The 22,104-nt window shown below is 47.1% G+C and overlaps 1 protein-coding gene across 1 annotated transcript; it reads right to left on the minus strand.

The window, feature by feature from the left end:
- Window positions 1-57: 57 nt before the first annotated feature.
- Window positions 58-19,821, minus strand: ptprb (protein tyrosine phosphatase receptor type b). Its single transcript, XM_080517959.1, has 40 exons — window positions 19,489-19,821; window positions 16,722-17,076; window positions 16,090-16,209; window positions 15,658-15,795; window positions 15,296-15,556; window positions 14,952-15,221; window positions 14,692-14,808; window positions 14,463-14,609; window positions 14,236-14,353; window positions 13,991-14,136; window positions 12,399-12,665; window positions 12,236-12,294; window positions 11,412-11,616; window positions 11,236-11,333; window positions 10,668-10,833; window positions 10,449-10,579; window positions 9,746-9,893; window positions 9,377-9,646; window positions 9,124-9,299; window positions 8,864-9,014; window positions 8,617-8,717; window positions 8,280-8,445; window positions 7,912-8,193; window positions 5,407-5,685; window positions 5,180-5,329; window positions 4,945-5,084; window positions 4,737-4,873; window positions 4,439-4,545; window positions 3,854-3,959; window positions 3,578-3,658; window positions 3,424-3,441; window positions 3,256-3,337; window positions 3,074-3,164; window positions 2,671-2,747; window positions 2,445-2,579; window positions 2,242-2,364; window positions 1,973-2,136; window positions 1,673-1,808; window positions 1,468-1,588; window positions 58-471 (listed from the first exon to the last, which is right to left on the minus strand). The coding sequence occupies exons 1-40, from the start codon at window positions 19,567-19,569 to the stop codon at window positions 449-451; spliced, it is 5,943 nt and encodes a 1,980-aa protein (XP_080374085.1). The 5' UTR covers window positions 19,570-19,821; the 3' UTR covers window positions 58-448.
- Window positions 19,822-22,104: the final 2,283 nt, after the last annotated feature.

A 22,104-nucleotide genomic window follows, 5' to 3' on the forward strand; every position in this document is an offset into this window, starting at 1 on the left:
CAGCACCCAGTTGGTAACTCGTTTAAAATCAGACAAATTCAGAATGTGTCATCGGGGTTTTTTGGATTTTTTGTTTTTATTTTGTCATTTGATGGTTAAATATGCACTTTAAGCCTGGAAATCAAATATTTACATACAGCAACATGTGAGGTAAATACAGAGCTTATAATGTGGCTTCAGCAGGACGACTCGGCACATAAACACTACTCTCTCCTTTTATAAAGCTTACTTTTAATGAAAAACACAAGCAAGAGAGTATGTGAGCCTCATTCAATCGATTCCAATTTAAATCCGGCATAATAGTCTTGAAAAAAACCAACAGAATTGAAACTCAGTTGACTGAAATGTGCGATTATTCACTGAAATGATGATTCATTAGCTTTTATTCACTTTTTCTGTTTCTATGAGGCCAGTTTCCTTTGAATGTCCAATGGCCGTCATCAACTCTCTAATGTCCAGTGTAGATGAAATCTGTGGAGACACAAACAGCTGAGTCATGCAGCGTCTGGTTCAAGTATCCTGACTCATCATGCAATATGCTGAGTTATGGTGGAGTCATGAATCCCAACTTTGTGCGACAGGACATAGTCCTGCTTAGTCGGATGAGTAATAGTGCGGTTCGCTGAGGCAGTGTATTATGCTGAGTCATACTTAAATATGATGAGCCATAGTGCAGTTTGCTGAGGCAGTGCAATATGCAGAGTCGTATTTAAATATGACGAATCGGTGTAGTTTGCTGAGGCACAGTGCATTATGCTGAGTCGTAGTTCAGAAGGATGAGTCACAGTGCAGTTTGCTGAGTCACAGTGCAGTTTGCTGAGGCACAGTGTATTATGCTGGGTCACAGTTCAGTATGATGAGCCAGCGTAGTTTGTTGAGGCACACTGCCAAGTTGCTGAAGCAGAGTGTATTATGCTGAGTCATATTTAAATATGACAAATCAGTGTAGTTTGCTGAGGCACAGTGCATTATTCCGAGTCATAGTTCAGTAGGATGAGTCAGAGTGCAGTTTGTTGAAGCAGGGTATATTATGCTGCGTCATACTTAAATATGATGAGCCATAGTCCAGTTTGCTAAGGCAGAGTGTGTTATGCCGAGTCATAGTTCAGCACGAGGAGATTCTTTCCCTCATATGTTCCCATGCAGTTAAATGACAGGACCAGCACACCGGCAGGATGTCACAGGACCTGATTGCAGTCGATGAGGAGGCTGTGAGGTACGAGCTTCCGGACGTGGAAGAATTACAGACTCATTTATTTGATTATGTTTACTTAAAGTCTCACTGGGGCGACTGAAGGCCAAAGGATGTGATATTTGTTTCCGAGCTATATTCGCTCGGCAAATACGGGGAACATAGGAAGTCTATGTTTTAATGATACGGCATCCAAACGGACGAACAAGGACTTCAAACCAGCTTCAACCAGGTTTAAACGGACTGAATTCAATTTTGACCAAAACGTTGCGTACCTCGGCAGTACTCGGGGTTGAAGTTCTCGTAGATGGGGTACAAGGGGTTTTCCTGCTCGCTGCGATGTTTCCGGGCTCTCAAGACGTCTCGCACACACTGATGCAGGAAGGCGTACTGACACTGAAACACACACACACACACACGGTTTACAGCGGAACTCCAACTGGAGCGCCGTCGGACTCAGGAGTCAGACTGTTCCATCACCTCGGTTTGGACCATGTGGTGGCGGTGCAGCCGCAGGTCGAACACACAACCATACAGGTCTATGGTTCCTTTGGAGTCCAGCTGCTGCAAAACTCGATCCAGAGCCACAAAGGTCCCCGTGCGGCCGACCCCGGCACTGTTACCACACACACACACACACACACACAATGAGTGAGAATCTTGAAAGGACGACATCAAACCAATCAGGTGCTAAAATTAGAACGTGCACCGGGACAGGAAATCTGAACGGGAAGCAGGATCTGAGCCTGAAGAGGGAACCCGGGACCGTGATGGACCCACCTGCAGTGCACCACGGTGGCGCCCGTGCTGGGTGAGCGGTCCACATAGTCCCGGACCGTGCGGACGAACTGGATGAGGGACTGCGTGCTGTCGGGGACGCCGTGGTCCGGCCACACGGTGTAGTGGAAGTGTCGCAGGACCCGGGGGTAACCGCCGCCGCTCTCCTGGTTCACGTTTAAAGAGACGGGACGGATAAACTTTCAAAACCCTGCTTCAGTTTTTCCGCAGCTGAACCTCAACTGAAGCGTCAATCTAGAACTACAGGTTACCGAGGAGATCTTGAACTCTCGGATGGTCCACTCCGGCAGGACGGACTCGGACAGCATCTGGAGGACCAGGTCTCCGTAGTACAGCGGCTCCCGGTCTGCAGGCCAGTACTGATCACACTTCACCTGCAACACACAGCCAGAGCGGCGTGAGAGCCGAGCCCCGCCCCCTCAGGGATCAGGATTGCTCTGCCTGACGGACTCACCCGTCCTTTCTCCACGCACTGCGTTACCATGACGACGTTGTAAACGCCGTGCTCCCACACCATCCGCCAGAAATCGTCCTTTGTGCCGGGCAGCGGCCCCTGGGTGGCGATGTACTCCCGACGGTAATTATTACCCTGCACAAGGTGGGCAGGCGGGTCAGAGTGTGTGTGTGTGTGTGTGTGTGTGTGTGTGTGTGTGTGCGTGTGTGTGTGTGTGCGTTCATACCGGAATGTAGCTGGCGTTGATGTAGTCGGAGCAGGGGTCGTCCTCCAAATAAGTAAGCTTCACTCTGGTGGAGTCGTCTGGCATGAAAAAGGAAGGAATGAGTAAAAGAATGAAAGAACGAGGGAGCGAATGAACACAGGAGATAGTGAACGAGTGACGACATGAACGAGTGAATGAGCTGTCGAAGGTTGAAAGGCAGTAAAAATGCTACGAGAAGCTAAAAGCAAGTAGAAAAAGGCTCAGAGACGTGAATAGAAATCTAAAAACGGAGCTTAAAGTGGCTGCAAGAGGCAGGAAGAGGCTCAATGAGGCCAAGAAGAAAGACGACAATACAACTCAAAGTGGCAATAATTGCACCGTACGAGGTTTGTTAGTTAGTTATGAGAACGGATCTCAGTCTCACAGGGTAGGATGTTGTTGTATCGGTTCTTCCCGCGGTTTTCTGGCAGCCGCGAAACGTCCATCGTCTGATTCCGGCCGACGTCCTTCAGATCCTGAAACAAGCGTCAAATTTTCTCTTGAGATTTTTTTTAAAATGTGTTTTTCTTTGTTTACCCAACATGAGGTTGATGGGAGGTTTGTTACCTCAAACTCCTCAGACAGCAGGTAGTTGGAGTCGGCCTGGAGCTTGTTCAGGTGGGACTCGAAGTGACAAGACTTTATAGGGCTAAACACACAAACACATCATGAAACTCACATTTAAATAGAAAATTAATAAAAAATAAAAATAAAAAAAAGGAGAGCGCGTCTTACCTCGTGACCCGCCGGTTACTGTAAAAAGAAAAATTAAATTCTGGTTATACGTATGAAGAAAATCACAGGGGGATGCATCAAGTTCTCCGTCTGATGGGAGACCACTAGGGGGCAGCAGAGAGCAGCGACATCTTATCTGAACCCGGTCGCTCACCTTCTGACGCCCACGTAGATCCCAGAGGAAGGAACTTCTTTCCACATACTCATCCGCACCACGGGGTTCTCCTGCACGGCACTGCACACACACAACCATGGCGTATGAGTGGAAAACAAACTTTAATCCGGAAGTAAAACCTGTTTAGACAGTGAATTCCCGTCGTTACGAGGTGGTTACAGTGTTGTGGCATGGTTATGTAGCTTCTGTGGTCCATTGTTATCTGGTTATGTTGTTACTGTGGTTTTCTTGTTACATGGTTATGTTGTTACTTACACTTTCCGAAGCCGCTGTCGGTAAACCAGCAGGGAGACGACTGCGCCCATCACACCGATGAGGAACATGCCGGCACTCAGACCCTCCACCACGCCACCTAGAGGCTCTGACACAGCAACAACACAGGTTTAGTCTGAGAGGGGAAAATATCGGGTTTGGGTTAACTTCAGGATAGCTTTAGGTTAACTTCAGGTACAATTTAGGTTGAATTCAGGATAGCTTCAGGTAAACTTCATGATAGCTTCAGGTTAAATTCAGGTTAACTTCAGGATAGTTTAAGGTTAACTTGAGGATAGCTTCAGGTTAACATCAGGATAGCTTCAGGTTAACTTCAGACTTGCTTCAGGTTAACTTCAGGATAGTTTCAGGTTAACTTCAGACTTGCTTCAGGTTAACTTCAGGATAGTTTCAGGTTAACTTCAGGATAGTTTCAGGTTAACTTCAGACTTGCTTCAGGTTAACTTCAGAATAGCTTCAGGTTAACTTCAGGATAGTTTCAGGTTAACTTTGGGTTAACTTCAGGATTGTTTCAGGTTAACTTCGAGATAGCTTCAGGTTAACTCGAGGCTAGCTTCAGCGTCTCACCTGAGTGTGTCCTGATTGGCATCGACAGGAAGGTGTCGGTGTAGAGAGGCCGGACAAACTCACGATGGTTTTCATCGAAGAGTTTAGTGAAAGCTCGCACACTCACTCTGAACACAGGAGAGACACGAAACAATACACTGAAATACAGGCGAGAATACACATCAAACTAAACAAAAGTACACAAAACACACCCTGAAATACATAATATAAATCATTGGATTATAATAATTATTAATCATAATGAAAACAAAACACAGACAATACACAGAAAAACGCTTCTTATCCGACACAAACAGACCTGTATGAAGTTTTGGGTTTCAGTGGCCCGTCGCAGAAGTTTCCGTAGCTGTCGCTCAGGAAATGGTCATTGTCATTGTAACGGTCACAAGCTCCGCCCAGCCGGTCTCCTCCTGCCCCCAAATTCACCTCCACCACCTGAAAGACAGTCACATTTTGTCTGTCTAGTTTCTATTTGAGTCATTTTCTTTCGGCACTGTCTTGGTTACCTGTGCGGCTGCAGACTCCGCCTCCTGCGGGCAGCGGCTGGGGAAGTAGGCGGTCTGATAGGCGCGTATGGATGCGTTGCCGATGTAGTCGCGGTAGGAGGGCAGAGGGTGGCGCCGCTCCGGCTGCAGGAGCTCGTTGGCTGTGGAGGAGCGAGTTTCAGACCATGACGGGAAGTTTTTTTCAACCAGGCTAGCGTTGTTGTGTCGGTGTTAGCATTGGCTTTGGCGTCGGTACCGTCGGACTCGGCCACGACGACGGCAAAGTATCGCACGGCTCCGTTGGCGTCGCTGAACCACGAACAGTTGAAGCGGAACAGGATGGAGGACGACGTGACCTTTGACGACTTCTCGCTGACTCGGACGGTGGGAGGCGGGACCGGGGGACCTGCGTGGTCAATCATCACCCGTCAATCAACACCACGACGGACACCGTGTCTTTGTAAGCGCGATTCCCAGACTCACTGTCAATCATGGTGGTGGTGGCGTGTGTCGCCGGCGGACTCGTCTGTCCGGCGGACGACACCCTGACCGTCACCGAGTAGCGCCGATACGCCTCCAGGTGGTCCAGCGTCACCGCTGTGACGCCGACCGCCAGCTTCAGCGCCGACATCAGCTCCCCGTCGTCGTGGCGGCGGCACTCGACCTCGTAGGAGTCGAAGTCGGTGAGCGGCGGGGACCAGGAGCAGGAGAGGGCGGAGGACGACAGAGGGAAGCAGTGGATGGACTTCAGAGGAGCTGGACCTGGGGACGAGCGGGAGGACATTGAGGTTTGTCATATTCATGCTTGCGTCTTTAATTAAACTTACAGATTTGAGTCCAAGATCCTATATCCTCCATCTCCTCTCTATAATCTGCACCTCTCCTTCCCTCTGAAGACACGCCCACCTTCCCACCACCATCATCAGATAACCTTCATTTGATAAATGACTGTAATCACAGGCCAGCCTCCTGTATGGATTAATTAACTCCTGATAAATCTAAAACAGTCACGTTGGTCTGCCGACAGGGGCGAGGCGGAGCGGCTGATTGGACGGTGCAGAGGAAACAACTTGCTTCATCAGTGGAGACTTCGTTGAGGGACTGGCAGACCTCTGCTGCCTGTGAGTCCACATTGAGGAAGGTGTGACGGACACAGTCCGCTGGTGTCATTTTACATCTGCATCGTAGAAACTAAGCATCCCGATGGGCTGTAGATGCGTCAGTATCCAGAGAGTCATCAATGTGACCTAGAAAATAGCTGGGCTGCCTTTTTCCCAGCACAGTTGGCGCTGTTTCAAATAAGCACAGGACATTTTGAACAACACGTCCCTCCCTGATCACTCCCTGTTTGAACTGCTGCCATCCAGAACATCTCATCACCCTCTCTCCTTCCACCATCTCTTTGACGTCGTTGATAATCACAGCTTGAAATGACACTGTTACGCCGATGACACACAACTGTCCATCTCCACCAACACCGCCTCCTTTTGCACACAGGCCACATAAATTAAACCGTGACAAATTAGATTCAATCGTTATTGGGCCAGAGTCCCTTGTAAAATCCCCACACTTCATTAGCGCCATTAGAAAAATCCATTGTCTCCTACCACCAATGCACATCTGCAACCAAGTAACGACAGCATTATTCTTCCACCTCTGTCGCATTGTCCTCTTTTCAGCCACACCTGCAAAGGCTTAAAGAAACTTTGCTGATAATTTATCATAGAGTCACTGGGGTATAAAGCTTCTGTGACTCATTTCTTATGAGTGGAACCCTAAGGGATTGTAAATGTAATTTTGTGGATAAATAGTAACACTATAATCGACAACTAGAAACCAGTAAATCACAGTGGCTGGTGATCAAGACAGTTAGTGTCTGGTCATTTCTTCAGTTGCAGTTTATAGGTTGTTAGTTTCCAGCAGGCGCATGATTCTCAGTTTCTCACTTTAAACTGTGATGATTTTTTTTCTCTCCAATCTTTTCATGTTTGTCCTGTTTAAGTCTGTGAGCAGGCAACTCTGGGATCCTCAGAGACTCTCAGAGGGACAGGGCCAGTTTTATTTATGAATGACCTGGATCTCTTCTTCTCCTCTCCCTCCCTTTGAAAGGCCACATTACACAGTCACAGGGAGTGATGAAACCTCAAGGCTGAATTATGCTGCCACCATGTGGCTGACATACATACTACACCTGTGACATACTATAAACCAGTGGTTCCCAACCTTTTTTGACCAGTGTACCCCTTGAGCTGGTTTCCATGTGAAAAGTACCCCCTCTCTCGTGTGTGATTATTCGCCTTAATGTGTACTTATATTTAACCCTTTGTCTATCTATCCAACTGCTCATTTAAATAAAACAATTATTGTGAGTGTAAAAACATACCTTTTAATGAGACACTTGCGCTTGCTTGTCTTTCATAAGTCTTTCATAATTCCTTTTTTCACTGGGCTCCCCTGTGCCTGCGTCCGAGGCGACGGTAGCAGTAGCGGTGGCTGGACGTTTACTCCTGCCTAGCCATGCATCCATGTTTACAGTCGGTATGCAGCTAGAGTTAGCTAGCTTCGCGAATCGTGCGCGAACCTTTTTTTTTTTTTTTTTTTTAAAGCGCGCCACTTTATAGTCTTTTCATGTTATGTGCATTGTAGTGTTACAATCACTGTGGACGAACTGCTACTCATGGAAAATAAACGTATAGCCTTACTAAAATTCATGATATAATACAATATAATATAGTATAAAAAATTTTTTGTGTGTGTGGATACTGTAGGCTAATTTCTAATCTTTCTGCGTACCCCCTGCAATACCCTCGCGTACCCCTAGGGGTCCGCGTACCCCCGGTTGGGAATCACTGCTATAAACACTCAGCCTCATTCCAGTTTGATTTACTCAGTATAAATCAACTGAACAATGACAAGGTTAAAAGTTTTACACACAAAAACCCTCATGAAGATAGAAAGATAAATGCCACTTTTACAAACTCCACCCACTCGTTCGCACGCTCCTCTGGATTGGCTGGCTGTTGACCACAGGTCCTTCCCGGGCCCCTCCCCCGCTGACCGTCCTCACTGTGAAGTTGTACTGCCGCCCTGGGAACATGCCGCCCACGATGCGGCCGGCCAGTTGCGTGGCGGTGACGGACAGGCGGTCTGGGGGGCTCCACTGGAGGTCAAAGTTGTCGTAGTCGCCGGAGGCGGGAGCAGACCACAACAGCTCTATACTGTCGTTGGCCAGGCCCTGTTTGACGGACAGGTGAGTGGGCGGCCCTGGAGCTATGAGAATACGGAGTAATCAGAGTAAATTAGTGATCGAAGTCACTTTGTGAGCAAGCGCTCTCCTCAGATTTTACTCGACTTACAAGTGCGTCCAAACGCCGACACGTTACTGGTCAGTTCCCCGCTGTGCGTGATGACCTCAGCATGGTACAGCCTACCAGGGATCAGACCGGTGAACGTGTGAGCCCGTTGCTCCGCCCCCAGAGTCTGAGCGCTCAGCGTGGCCCCGGACACATCGTGTAACACCACCTGAGACACACCAGACAGAGTCGCATGTCTTCACCTGTTTTACATTTCTTCACGTCTTCAAATGTCTTTCTTGAAAATCAAGAATTGGTTAGAGAAAGTCATTTTGGATATTTTGACTCACATTTAAACCGTGACTAAGATTATACACGCTATACTGCAACTGAATTGAACCTGGTAGCTGCTGCAGGCGCCCCCTGCTGGCTCCCAGCTGACCGTCAGTCTGTCTGTCCGTTCTGAGCTCTGAACCTGGAGAGTGGACACTGGGGACGGAACTGTTGAAGACAGACAACGGAAATCAGCCAATCAGCTGTTGACCCTGGTTACCGAGGAGACCACACTGCGAGGCGAGGCAGTATAATACCCAACGCATGCTAGAAGAGATGAGAACAATGTGTGGAGGTCAACTAGAAGCACTGACCGGTCCGGGCGAGGACAGACGAGTCGCTGCTCATGTCTCGACTCCAGCTCACCACTTGCAGACGGTACAGACTTCCTGCTCGAAGGCCCCAGAACTCACAGCTGTTGGTGCTGGAAGACACTTTCTGTAGATCCACCAGCTCCCCAACAATCTGACACACACGGCGTTGACGTGTTAGCATGACAGCTACTGGACCCACACACACACAATCCTGCAACCGTAGCACGTGTCTGGAACAGTTCTTCAAATCCTCCTCCCACCTGGTGATGCTGCTTCCTGTCCTGGGCAGAGCTCTGCCTGTGATTGGCCGAGGGGTCGGTGACGCTGTAGAGCGACAAGTCGTAGACGTCCACGTGTCCGTCCGACGGCGTCCAGGAGAAGGAGAGCGAGGAGCTGTTGGCGGCAGCGAGCGTCAGGTTCCTGACGGCAGCCGGGCCTGGAACACAGATACTCTCCTCAGGCAGGAAGTCCCGACCGACGGCGCCGACCTGACCAACGAGGGGTTCAACTCACGTGTCTGCCCCTCCGCGGTGGCGTCCGGCGACGGCACGCCGCCGCTCAGCGTCACCACCTTCACGCGGTACCACTTCCCCGATGTTAGGCCCTCCACCTGCTCGCTGTGCCGCTCGCCGCCCACCGTGCGGGTCACCATGGCGATGCCAGCCTCGTCCAACAGCTGCAGGCTGAAGCCGTCGTAGACGCCGACGGGACGCTCCCAGCTGACGGTGAGGCTGTGGGTGGTGTGGTCGTTATCGGCCTGCAGCGCCGTGACTCTGGCCGGAGCTGCAGGACAGAAACCGATTGGCTCTTATCGCACGTTCAATGGATGAGAACTTAATTTATGCAATACTTATCACATGTTTTTTGCTTTTAGAAACAAACCTGTTCGGCCTGAAGCTGTGACGCCATTGGTCAGCTTCCCACTCAGTGATTGGACGGTGACGGAGTAGGCGTGGCCTGGGATCAGGTCCATAAAGTCTAGCGTGGTGACGTGTTTGGGAACGGGACGCGTTTCCATGATGACGTCATCCTGAATTGTCAGAATCACAAACCAAACTTTCGGGTTTGTGTCGAATGAAAAATATTCTCTCGGTTAAAGCTTTTAAATCAAGATTATAATCTTCGGCACTGAAAATATTTGTTCGCCTCCTCATCTTTAGCTCTGTCATCATCTTCATCATCCTCATCTTTATGTTCAACCTCGTCATTCTCACCTTCCTTACCTTCATTCTCCTCCATCTTCATCCTTCACTATCTTCATCGTCCCCATTTTTGTCCTCTTTATCTTGACCATATCTCCCTCATCCTCGCCAACCTCATCTTTATGCTCGTTATCCTCACCCTCAACATCCTTTCCTTCATCTTCATCATCTTCGTATTTTCATATTTTTCCTCAGGTAAAGTTACACAGACGCAAATGATGTGTTTGACAAAAGTACTCATTGATTAAAAACCCCTTTCAACCTTTTGAAGCTCGTCTGAGCTTCACACAGAAAACAGGATCAGCGCTACATGGGTTAATAATGACCACTAAGAGATTATTTTTACACCCAGTGTTACGACTAAAAGTGTCCGCCGCACTCACTGGGGTCTTCAGAGACACCACATACAGGTCCAGGTCTCCGTCTCCAGAGGTCCAGGAGACCTTCAGGCCTGCGGAGGACTCCGTGAGTCCCGGCTCGGGCTCCAAACGGAGGTTCTTCACTGTGCTGGGAGCTGAGAGCAAAACACAAGATTATTCATTGAGCTTCTCACCTTCTGAGGGTTATCAACATGAGCCTTGGGGGGGTGTCGTCCCTGGTACCTGTGCGGCCCTCGGTGAACTGCGCCCGCTGGTACGGCCCGCTGAACGTGGACACAACCATCTTGTAGAGGCGGCCCGGCGTCAGCGCGGTCAGCCGGTGGTGTCCAGCTTCGCTGCCCAACAGGAGCGGAGGAACGACCCTCGAGTCGTTGAAGAGGAGCGTGAGCTGCAGAGGACATGGCGTTTTCTGAATTTGAAAGGAATTTTCCGAGCGCGGTGTCCAGCTATTCTATTTAATTAGGCGGGAACTTTCTCCGTCGGTCACCGGCTTTGATGAACCATGTACACGGAAAAGGCCGAAATGCTGAAAATTATGGTAGTTAGGATTCCAGGCCACTAGTGGGTGCTGTTGTTTGTTTTTGTTATGAGACACGTTGACAATATCAAGTACGCGTAACATTCGTATGGACAACAAAATCAGATTGCTACTGTGGGCGACTGTCAACTATACAACTTCTCCGAGGAGAATATGGATTGACAGACAGTCATGACACTCTATTATTATTCCATCTACATTTTTATTATTCATTTAAATTGTGTGTGTGAAAAAAAGAAAGAAAAAGCCCACCTCGTAGTGGTCCACGTCCCCGGGGGCGGAACTCCAGGTGACATTCAGCTCACCTGTACCTGCGCTGGCGAGCAACAGATTCCTGACGGCTGCAGGAACTGAAGGAGAAACGGGAAGTGATCAATGGACGTTCATCGAGTCGAATCTTGCGGTTTACTCCCACGACTTTGACTCACAGGTGCGGCCGTCAGTGGAGACACTGCTGACCAGGTCACCGCTCCACGTCTCCACGGTGACGGTGTAGAGGCGGCCCGGCGTCAGAGACGAGAAGACGCACTCGTTGTTTCCAGCGGACACACTCTTGTTCTGCACTACGCTGTGGTTGTATCGAATCAGAACCACATAATGGTCCAGGTCTCCAGCAGCGTGACGCCAGTACACCTGAACACGTCACATAAAGTGCCTTGATGACAATGATTTAAATTTCACATGTAAACATGCGTACATATACGATTTCATACATGACTCATGTATAAATGTACCCACATCCCTACAACTGTAATGACAACAAGGTCTCTGATACCACATGTGTGTTCGATACTCAGTCCAACCATTATTAGATTGGATTAGATTATATCGGACTTTATTAATCATATTAATCAGGTCATAGACATTGTATATAAATATAAGCACATTGGTACGACCATTCACTGTTGGTTCAGATTACCTCCTTGTGGATTGAACAGACACACAGAGGTCTTTTGTTCCAACTGCTATTGGGTCTGGCTGTTCCTGGCTGAAACAATGCCAATACTGATTTTATAGGCCAATCGGTCAATGTTGAAATTTCCACAGAAAATGTCACCAAATTATATAAAGACCCTTGTAGCCGGCCTATGCCTCAGCCTCAGTCCAGAGGAGCACAGGCCTAAGAAAAGCTAAGATACTTTGCAGAAACTTCAAACTCTCTCCAGGCCTCCAGTAGAGAACCCAGGCTTGAGGATGATACAGATATCACCATATAAGGGTGATTTAAAATGTTCATTTTGGTGATGCTCACTTTGAGGAAACCTTCTCTTGCAGAGTGGATTGCAGTTGGGTTTTGAACTGTTGCTGGCTCTGTAATAACATAAAAAAACCAAAAATAATAGAGGATTATTATTTAATGATGGACATAAAAGAAGAAAATGAATACAAATGTAAACAAACATGTGCATCCTTACGCGTTCGAGCCTGGACGGTGGTGACGTTCTCCATGTTACCGCTCCTCGTTACTATGACGATGGAATACAGGCGCCCGGCGACCAGTGAGCTGAAGGAGCACTCGGGCGGCACCGAACTGGAAACAGCCAGTGAGTGGACAGTACGCCGGCCGTCCTGAAGGCGCAGCAGGTAACTGTCCACAACGCCCCCTGCAGGGCGCCATGAGAGCTGCAGGGCATCAGCCCGGCCACCATTAGCAATGGTTACCTGGGAGACCGACTCGGGTGCTGAAAGTAACAGAACAGGACATTTGTAACCTTTGCAAAACAAAAACAGTGATATTTATTTATTTCTCGGAGGCTGTGGACCTGCCGCAAAGCTTTTGTGTTCTTTTTTTTTTTTTTTCCCTGATGGATGCTGATTGGCTTTCAGCCCGAAAATAACCGGGACTCTTGGAGGGAGCAGGAAGGGCGTAGAGTGTGTTTGTTCACCTATCTGTGTGGGGACCTTTAAGGCAGACAGGCTTCTGAGGACCCTTTGAGACAGCGCTTCAGTGTGTGTGTGTGTGTGTGTGCAGGAAGCCCTTTGTGTTTGTGTGGAACATTCCTGAATTTCTCTTCATTGTTCAGGCTGATTTTATCTCATCACCCTTTGAGGACATGCACCTCCAACATCGCTGCTCAAACCCCGACCAGAATGTGAACTTGGGCCGAAACCACAACTTGAACCAGAACTTGGACCTGAACCTGGACCTGAACCAGAATCTCGATCTCAAACCAGAACCTAAACTCTAAATTGGAGTGTGAATTTCTTTCACCTGCTGGAGCTCAGTAGAACAGCATCAACCTGATGACTGAAGAATAACCAGTTGAAGAACATTTTGAGGAGAAAACTGAAGTTAATTGTTGTTAATAGTCAGACTAACACCAGTTGTGTCTCCATTGATTTTCAGAGTACTTTATGTTCTCAGACTCCGTGAAGATTGTTTTGTTTCCTGTTAGCTGGGAACAACAGAATCCTCTCTTATATACACTCTTATATAACTCTTCATTGTTCCTCTGACTTCCGGATCACAATGGACACGACCAGAAAGACAATTGATTCACAGTGTTATCTAATTTCTAGGTTTCATAGTTTAATCACCTCAAACTAAACTTTTCATTAAAATTATATCAGTTTTTAGTTCTGTTTTCTTTAAGTGCTTTTCAAAATTTACTATATTCAATGTGATGTGGATCCATTGGACATTGTTTTAGGTTTCATTGAATTTTTTAAATTTTCATTATTATCTGTATCTATTTCTCTTTTTTAAATCAACCAATGCGTTGTTTTTAATCATACATTTGAATTTACTCAGAACAAAAAATATTGCTATTATGATAAAATTGGGCCCAACAACTACTGCAGGTACGTATGCATATAGCAGTGTTACAGAGGATTTGTGTTTTCCCCTGTTTACACAGAGACGGCCTTGGAGCGTTTTCAAAAAGTTGCATTTTCAGTGACTCCAAGCAGCGACACTGAGCGAGAATGGATGGAAAAGTAAAAAAAAAAAAATGTGAATCCCTGTTTTATTTAAGTCTGATGAAGTATTAAAAAAAAAACTAGTAACCTGTGCGAGCCTCCAGACTGGTGGATTCGGATTGCTGCTCCCCACTGACGGTGGCAGCCTGCAGCTTGTAGAGGGCGCCGGGTGTCAGACCGCTGAGCAGCAGAGAAGAAGAAGTGACTGGGACGCTGTAGTTGTGGAGTACGACGCTGAAGAAGGAGAAGAAGAAGAAAAAGAAAGATAAGAAGACAGACGTTTGAACTCGTTTCAAATTGCTGCTACGGATTGTGCTCAGCTCGTCGAACCACCTGTCTTGCAGCAGAGTCAGAGAGAACGACTCCAGGTCACCTGGTGGTTTCTCCCATGATGCCTTGAGGCTGTCAACTCCCACGCTGGTCAAAGTGATGCTTCGTATCGCCATGGGAACTGAAGGAGGGAAAAAAAAGACAACACTGATAGACAGAAGAATGTTGTGCAATAATGCAATAATCTGATTGGTCAGATCTTGGCCCATACCTGATTGGGTCACACCCACCTGTTCGGCCCTCCACGGACACAGATGTGCTCAGATTGTTGCTCCTGGTTGCCACGGTGATGGTGTAACGTCGGCCAGGTGTGAGAACGTTAAAAGTATTTTCCCTCATCTTGGCATCCACCTCTCTGGTGTCCATGGTGACGTTACCTAGGAGACCGGCCGCGGGGTTACCGTCGATGCCGACACACTGACGTCTACGCGGGAGTGTGGCGGGTGTTGCCATGGTTACCATAGCTGATGCTCAGAGAGTATCCGTCGTGCGACCCCGAGGGGGCGTGGCTCCACATGGCGCTGAGGGACGTCTCATCTGCATGACGTATGTGCAGGTCGGTGACGGGGGGCGGAGCTACAGTGGGGAAGAGGGCTGTACTTTAGTTCAGTTGATTTTTGCATATGTGGGTACACAACAAAACTAAACTAAAATAACACAAACAAAACAAAAAACTAAGTAAATAATGGCGCGACATATCCCAGAATGTTTTCCCTGACCTGTGGCTCCCTCTCTGCTGCTCTGAGCCGTCAGTCCTCCCTGGCTCTCCACTTGTAGCACGGCTCTGTAGCGCTCCCCGGCGGCCAGCAGCCTCGTGTCGAAGCTGAAGCTCAGGGCATCTGGCGGGACGGCTGCGCTCACTATCTGCCGAGGGCCGTCGTACAGAAACACTCTGTAGTTCTTCCAGCGGCCTGCGGGGGGCGACCACATCAAGAGGAGACCACCGTCCCCGGAGGGGGACAGGGAGAGGAGGGCGGGCGGAGCTGGGGCTGCAGACGATACGCAGGTACAGGATGACGAACTGCCAGGGGAACCTGTATCTTTGTAAATAAAACGGACTAACCAGTTTCCACGGTGAGTTCTGATTGGCTGATCAGCTCGCCGCTCCGTGACGCCACTGACAGCAGATAGGCCGAGCCGGGTGTCAGTTGGAAGATGGCGACCTCGGTGGCGTTGTGCGGCAGTGCCGTCTCCCAGACGGCCGTCCCGTTGGATGACAACGAGACGGTAAGGCCATCACCGTCGCCTTCAGGCTGTTGCCATGACAACAACAAGGCTGTACTGTTGTTCTTGATGACGGTGATGTTGGAGACACTCGAGGGCGCTAAGGAGGAGAAAATAGATTTGCTCTTATCCTCTTCTACTTCCCTTAACAGCCCCCCCCCCCCTTACCCCGTTACCCCCTTACTCCGCCTCCTGGCCTACCTGTCTGGGCCTCGATGGTGCAGCTGCTCTCCTTCCCTCCAGCCTCCGTCACCACGGTGATGTTGTACCATCGCCCTGGCAACAGATCTCTCAGCTCATGTTGTGTTGTATTGCCCAGCGTGTTGTTTCTCAGCAGAGCTGCAGAGACATGGCCATCAAAACTCTCAGGGCGGTTGTGGTGGGCGTTGTTGTCCATGTTGTGTGCATCACAGTGTGTGACAGTCAGATACACAACTGTGTGTATCTGACAGTTTTAGCACTGTTGTGTTTGTTTGTTGTCGTGCGTGCGACAAGGTAGTGAAGAGTTTCGAGAGCATCGAATCACAGTGATAACCCAGCTGTATTTTCTGTTGTGTTATGTGTGTGACAGTCAGACTCCGGATGGTTGTGTGTAATTTGGAGTGTTTGTACTGGTGTGTGTAACAGTCGTACTCCCGGTGTGGTCTCTGAGCTGAATTTGGCTTCGCTGCATTCCAGCTCCGACGAGCCAGCTGAGACTCAGCCCGTGGCAAGACCTGGAGGTGACAACCAGACCAGTAGGGGGTGACGGTCCTGAAACAAATACACACACACACACACACACACACATACACAAATGGTATGGCTTAATAACCACTCTGAAGTTCACTGCAGGAACCAGGGGAACAGACGTCCCATTTCCTCTGAACACAACACACACGAAGCGGAGACGCACTCAACCGCTCCGTCACGCCCTTACTCCGAAAACAATGGAGGCAGGAAGTGTGAGCCGCCAGACTCGGCCTCGGCAGGCGAGCAAGAAAGCACACAAAAAAACACAAATACTAATTGTTGAGTGCTCATTGTGTGGGTGTTGAAATCATATGTGTGTGTGTGTGTGTGTGTGTGTGTGTGTGTGTGTGTGTGTGTGTGTGTGTGTGTGTGTGTGTGTGTGTGTGTGTGTGTGAGACGCCCGCTACACCCTGCGGAGATTTTCGTCTGTGCCAGACGAAAAAAGATAACAATTGTGAGAGAATTGTGGGCAACATCTTTGTCCTTGGCTCAAAATCCTTAGATTTAGCTATTTAATCTTTCTCTGTACGTACGGGTATAGACGGTGATGTTGGCCTCCTCTTGGCGGTGGTTCGACTGGACTCGCAGCAGGTGGGCGGTCCCGGGCTGCAGGTGGCCCAGCACACAGGTGAAGACCTTGTCAAGCCGCTCCCCCTGCAGCTCGTTGGTTGGTGGAAGTGTTGCCCCTCCCCCTTCCTCCTCCTCCCCCATGGACCTGGAGCAGGGGGCGGAGCCGGCGCCTGCTGAGGTGACGTTGAAGGAGCACTGGCGTCCGGGCGTGGTGACCCTGAGAGTGATGGAGTCCGAGCTCGACGCTATTTCCGTCACGGAGATGTTACAGGAGTCGAACGGCCCGAGGTCATCGGTGATTGCGGCGCTGCGAGTGTGCTGTGAGGAAAAACAAATTAAAGAACGATGGTTACAAAAGTATAAAAAAAAAAAAAAAAGACAATAAACTACAGACAAACACTGAACTATAAACAGTAAACACTAATCTACAAACATACAATTCAATAAACTATAGAGCCACAACACAACAAAATACAAAACACACAATATAAACGTTCTACAAAATACACTGAAGTACCAAACAAACCACTAATCTCCACACACACACAACACATTAATCTCCACACACACACAACACAGAGGAGTAACTGCAACTGAAGTAAATCTTCATATACAAAGTTGCAGGAAAACGTTTCAGATGGTTTAAGGAATATTCAAATTAAAAAAAAACTAAACTATAGAAATATTCATAGAAATTAAAAAATGGAATATCTTCACGGTGTGGTTGAAAGAAAAATACACATCCATTAAGAAGGCCTTTATCTTTTCAGGTGAGTTTAATGTACATTCCTTGTTTTCATCTTTTTCTTAATAGCGGATTCCCTATTTTATGTTTTTATAATAACAAATTCCTTGTGCTGTACTTATTTTTATATATTCTATTTATTCTAATCTTTGTCTCAAGCTGTCCATAAATCTATATCTTATTTACTTTACTGCTGAATGGGATAGTAGGTAATCTTATGGTGCTTTTGGCACGATGACAGTAAAGATTCTAATTCTGGATATCAATTTGTTAAGGTAAAGTGGAATTTCTTAATATAGATTACAGTCTGAACCAGAATCACTGCATTACAATAATGGTTAATAATATTTTTTACAAACATTATAAATCACAATACAATCAGGTCACCTCAGAATATACAGCAGTGAAAGTGTAAAGAACGAAAGAGAAAAAGGCTTCATTTGCACATCGTGTTTGTTTTAGTGACATTTTTCCCCACATTTAAACATCAATGTTTTGAAAACGACATCTGTTTACATGGAAACGGCAGAAATGCTGAAAGAGAAGTCGTTTCTTAAGTTGGGCCACGATTGGGCGCTGCTGTTTGGTTGTTTTTGTAACGCAATCACGCGTCCGTTACAAATCACTCCGTTTCCATGGACACGGGATCAGAGCATTGTTTGATAAAGTTCTACCTCTTGGGTAGAGCTGCTTTTCAAAAACTTGCAATTTCAGTGGCACCATCGTCATGTAAACAACACATACGAGATGCAGCAAAGTTTGTTTTGCTTTTCATTTCGAGACACATCTCAGTCGTCAGCAAAGATAAACACTTTTCCGGAAAAGACCCACCAGGATCACGGCAATTCACTATTTCTGAACTCCTAAAATACACAGATTTACAAGCAAATGAGCTTGTAAATGATGTGAAGGCAGCTGGGAACACACTTTTACAATACAGACCCTGCATTGTGAATGTGTGTGTGTATACGTGGAGGTGAAATGTGTGGTTAAATCGGTACAGCGTAAGAATAAGAAATTAGCTTCGTTGAGAATAAATATTAGTATTTGTCACACATGATTAACGTGTGTGTGTTATCAGTTCGATTACACACACCACAGCAGTGATGTGGGATATGGGTACTTAATACGTCAACTGTGTATATATGGACATATAATAATATGTAAAAAACTAATGAGGAAAAAAAATGATAAATTAACATTGCACTACATTGGATACAGTAATATAGTATTGGACTATGGCAATACTGGATATTATTATGCTATAATAACAAGTGATACCAGAATGAAGCAACATCAACACACAGTAGTACGTCATGTCAGCATCACTTTATGTAGTGTAGTGCAATAATATGACTATATAATGATATTACAATAAGAAAGTAGTATTTCAGTATTTTCTCTCCTGCAGTCTGTGCTCTCTTCCTCTCTCTCTCTCTCTCTCTCTCTCTCTCTGTCTCTTTCTCTCTCCAGATTTATGACTTTGTTTTGACAGTCTGTTGCTTTGTTTCTGCTTGCATCACCCCCTGCCTGAACCTGGCTTTCAATCTTTCCAGACTATTTGTCCAATCCGTTTCTCTCTTCCTATCCTCCAACCAGAAGAGCAGAACGCTCCCACCTCTGAGTCTGGTCCTGCAAGTTTTAAACCGTTTCAAGGGGAGTTTACGTTGGACCGATGGTGGAACAGTTGGGTTTTTCTCTGTAAAAGTGCCTTGAGCTGACGGTTGTATTAAATGGGATTCAATTGATATTATTCTAGTATGGTCCAGTACGATTGTAGTGAGGTATTGTTGTATTTTAGGAGGACGGCATGATAATATGACAGTATTACAGTAAAGTGGCAGTAGAGCGTTCTAATATTACAATGTGATATCATTATTATAATCAGTAAGACTGTATTACTGTATGGAAGTAATCCTGCCAGTATTACAGTTCGCTGTGTAGCAGTGAACTGTAGTATTAGAAACAGTGTCCCTCTGACTGACCTGTATCTGCAGCACCATCAGCAGTGTGATGGAGGTGAAGCCGTGGAGGCACAGCAGGGGCCACAATTTACATTTCAGCATGTTGCTCCTCCTTCGGATCCTTTGACAGAAAAAAAGTCCACCATAATCCTCAACCTGAGGTCCAGATTCTCAGTTTCGCCTGATCCCCCCTCTGTCTTATGGCCCGACGAAGATTCCTGGATCTGAGACGAGAGCAGAGAAAACGTTCCCGGTGTGATGTTTGATTTATTCCAAAAGATAAAAAAAAAAACCTTTGTCCTCGGTCCCCCGTTGGTTCCTCAGAGTCACAGACCACCCCACACTGTCCGTCCTCCGGGCTTCACACTCCGAGATTTGTCTTCTCCAAACTCCAAAACCCTCCTTTGTCTCTGGACCGCCTCCGTCTTCCTCACAGGAAGTGCTGCTAACGGGGACCGACGCCAACTTCCTGCCGGTCCTACTGGAACCCAAACTGCCGCACACGTTCTCGAACTCTCAATCCAGAGACGGCGCTGATGTTAAGGACGGTGATGATATGGAGGTTATAAATAACTGAGCAGAAAAGACGCGAGAAACAGAGTCGGGGGGTAAAAATAGTACCGTGTTTGATTCCTGCGCAGGCAGACATCAATGATCTGCAGGTTTGTTGTTCAGAAGATCGTTGGAGGTTTGATGATTGTTCTGATGGTTATTAGAGGTTTGAAGATTAGTTGGGAGGGGGAGGGGGAGGGGGAGGGGAGGAGGGGAGGGCTTTCACAAGTCAAACTTTTTGAATATCGAGACTGTCTCTGAGGCGTTAACAGCAGCAACTAAATAAAAGTGGAGCTGTCAAACCTGGAAAGCAGGAGTGACGTGGTGGAAACCTGTTAGTGAGTGACGGTGTCTGATGATGGGTAGTGCTGATCTCTGGTCATTAGTGGTGACCTCTGGTCATTAGTGGTGACCTCTGGTCGTTAGTAGTGTTTAGTGGTGACCTCTGGTCATTACTGGTGATCTCTGGTGTTTAGTGGTGAACTCTGGTCATTACTGGCGATCTTTGGTCGTTAATGGTGACCTCTGGTCGTTAGTGGTGATCTCTGGTCGTTAGTGGTGACTTCTGGTCGTTAGTGGTGTTTAGTGGTGACCTCTGGTCATTACTGGTGATCTCTGGTTGTTAGTGGTGACTTCTGGTCGTTAGTGGTGTTTAGTGGTGACCTCTGGTCATTACTGGTGCTCTCTGGTCATTAGTGGTAAATAGTGTTGAGCTCTGGTTGTTGTTGAACTCTGGTTGTTAGTGGTAATTAGTGGTGAACTCTGGTTGATGATCGGTGGTTGTTATTGGACAGACCTTGGCTGTTACTGGTAATGTATGGCATTTAGTGGGGATTTCTGGTAGTTGGAGGGGATATCTGGCCTTTCATGTTGATCTCTGGTTATTGTTTTTTTTTTTTTTTGCCATTTCTGGTAATCTCTGGTGGTTAGTGATAGTTTCTGACTGTTAGTGGGGATGTCTGGCCTTCAGTGGTAGTTACTGGTGGTTAGGCGTAGTTTCAGCTGGGTGGGTGGTTGTCTCCTATTGTTAGTATTGGTCTTGGCTTTTAGTGGTGGTCTGTGGAAATTAGGGGTGGTCTTTCGTGGTTAGTGGTGTTCTCTGACAGTTAGTGGTGTTCTCTATTGCTTATTGATGGTTTCAATTAGCTTGCAGTAATAGCGAGTTGTTGACGGTCATTTCTGGTGGTTGGTGGTGGTCTCTCGTTTGCAGTGGGTGATGATGATGGATTTAATTCTTCCAGCCGCCAAGACTTCTCTTTTGAGGCTGAAATGTTGGATAAAATTGAAGCAACGAGTCAAAGGTCAAACTGTTTTTTTTTTGGTTTCAATAGTTCGGAGCTGCTTTTAGTTGCCCACACCTCTTTCCTTCCTTCCTGCTCACCGGCGGTTTCGAGGAACAACACGAGTCCCCGCCAGGCCACCCCTCTGATCCACCGCGGCCGGCCAGGAGCTGCCCTGTTAGAGTGGATCCGCTCTGACACGTGAAACACCGTTATAATTCAACATTAACAAACTGCCCAGGCACATATCAACCCTAACCCTTTCATTTCACTTGATACGTCCCGTTTCTCACCTTTTTGTCTTCAGCAGGTCCAGCTGGCACTTTGCTTCCATCTCTACGAGAGATCAAACACACGACGTGAGCGCCATATTTTTTCATGTTCAGTGTTTTTATTGAGCAGATCACAGGAAACAACATAGACGTATTTGGAGTAGATAATGAGGTTACAGCACTACTCGGTGGCTATTGTTCAGGACTGTTACAACATTCAAGTTGATTAATATCACATTAAAAAGCCACACAGAGAAGAGTTCCAACGTTCTCACACAGGTTGGCATCGTGTACCGTGCAAGTTTCAAGAGACCTCAAAGTTTTCCTTCAACTGGACTAAACATCTGTTTGCGTTTTAGAACTGATGATCCTTTTAGAAATAGGTGATAACTTTCTCTTTTTCAACATGACCTTTTATTGATGTTCTTTCAATTTTTTAAGTGAAATATTTAATTTCAAATTCAGATTTTTGAGAACATATTTCACTTTACTTTGTTTTTGTTATGATAGGGAATAACTAAACCAAGAGAAAA

The sequence above is a fragment of the Blennius ocellaris genome (assembly GCF_963422515.1).
Source record: "Blennius ocellaris genome assembly, chromosome: 22".
NCBI classification, from domain to species: domain Eukaryota; kingdom Metazoa; phylum Chordata; class Actinopteri; order Blenniiformes; family Blenniidae; genus Blennius; species Blennius ocellaris.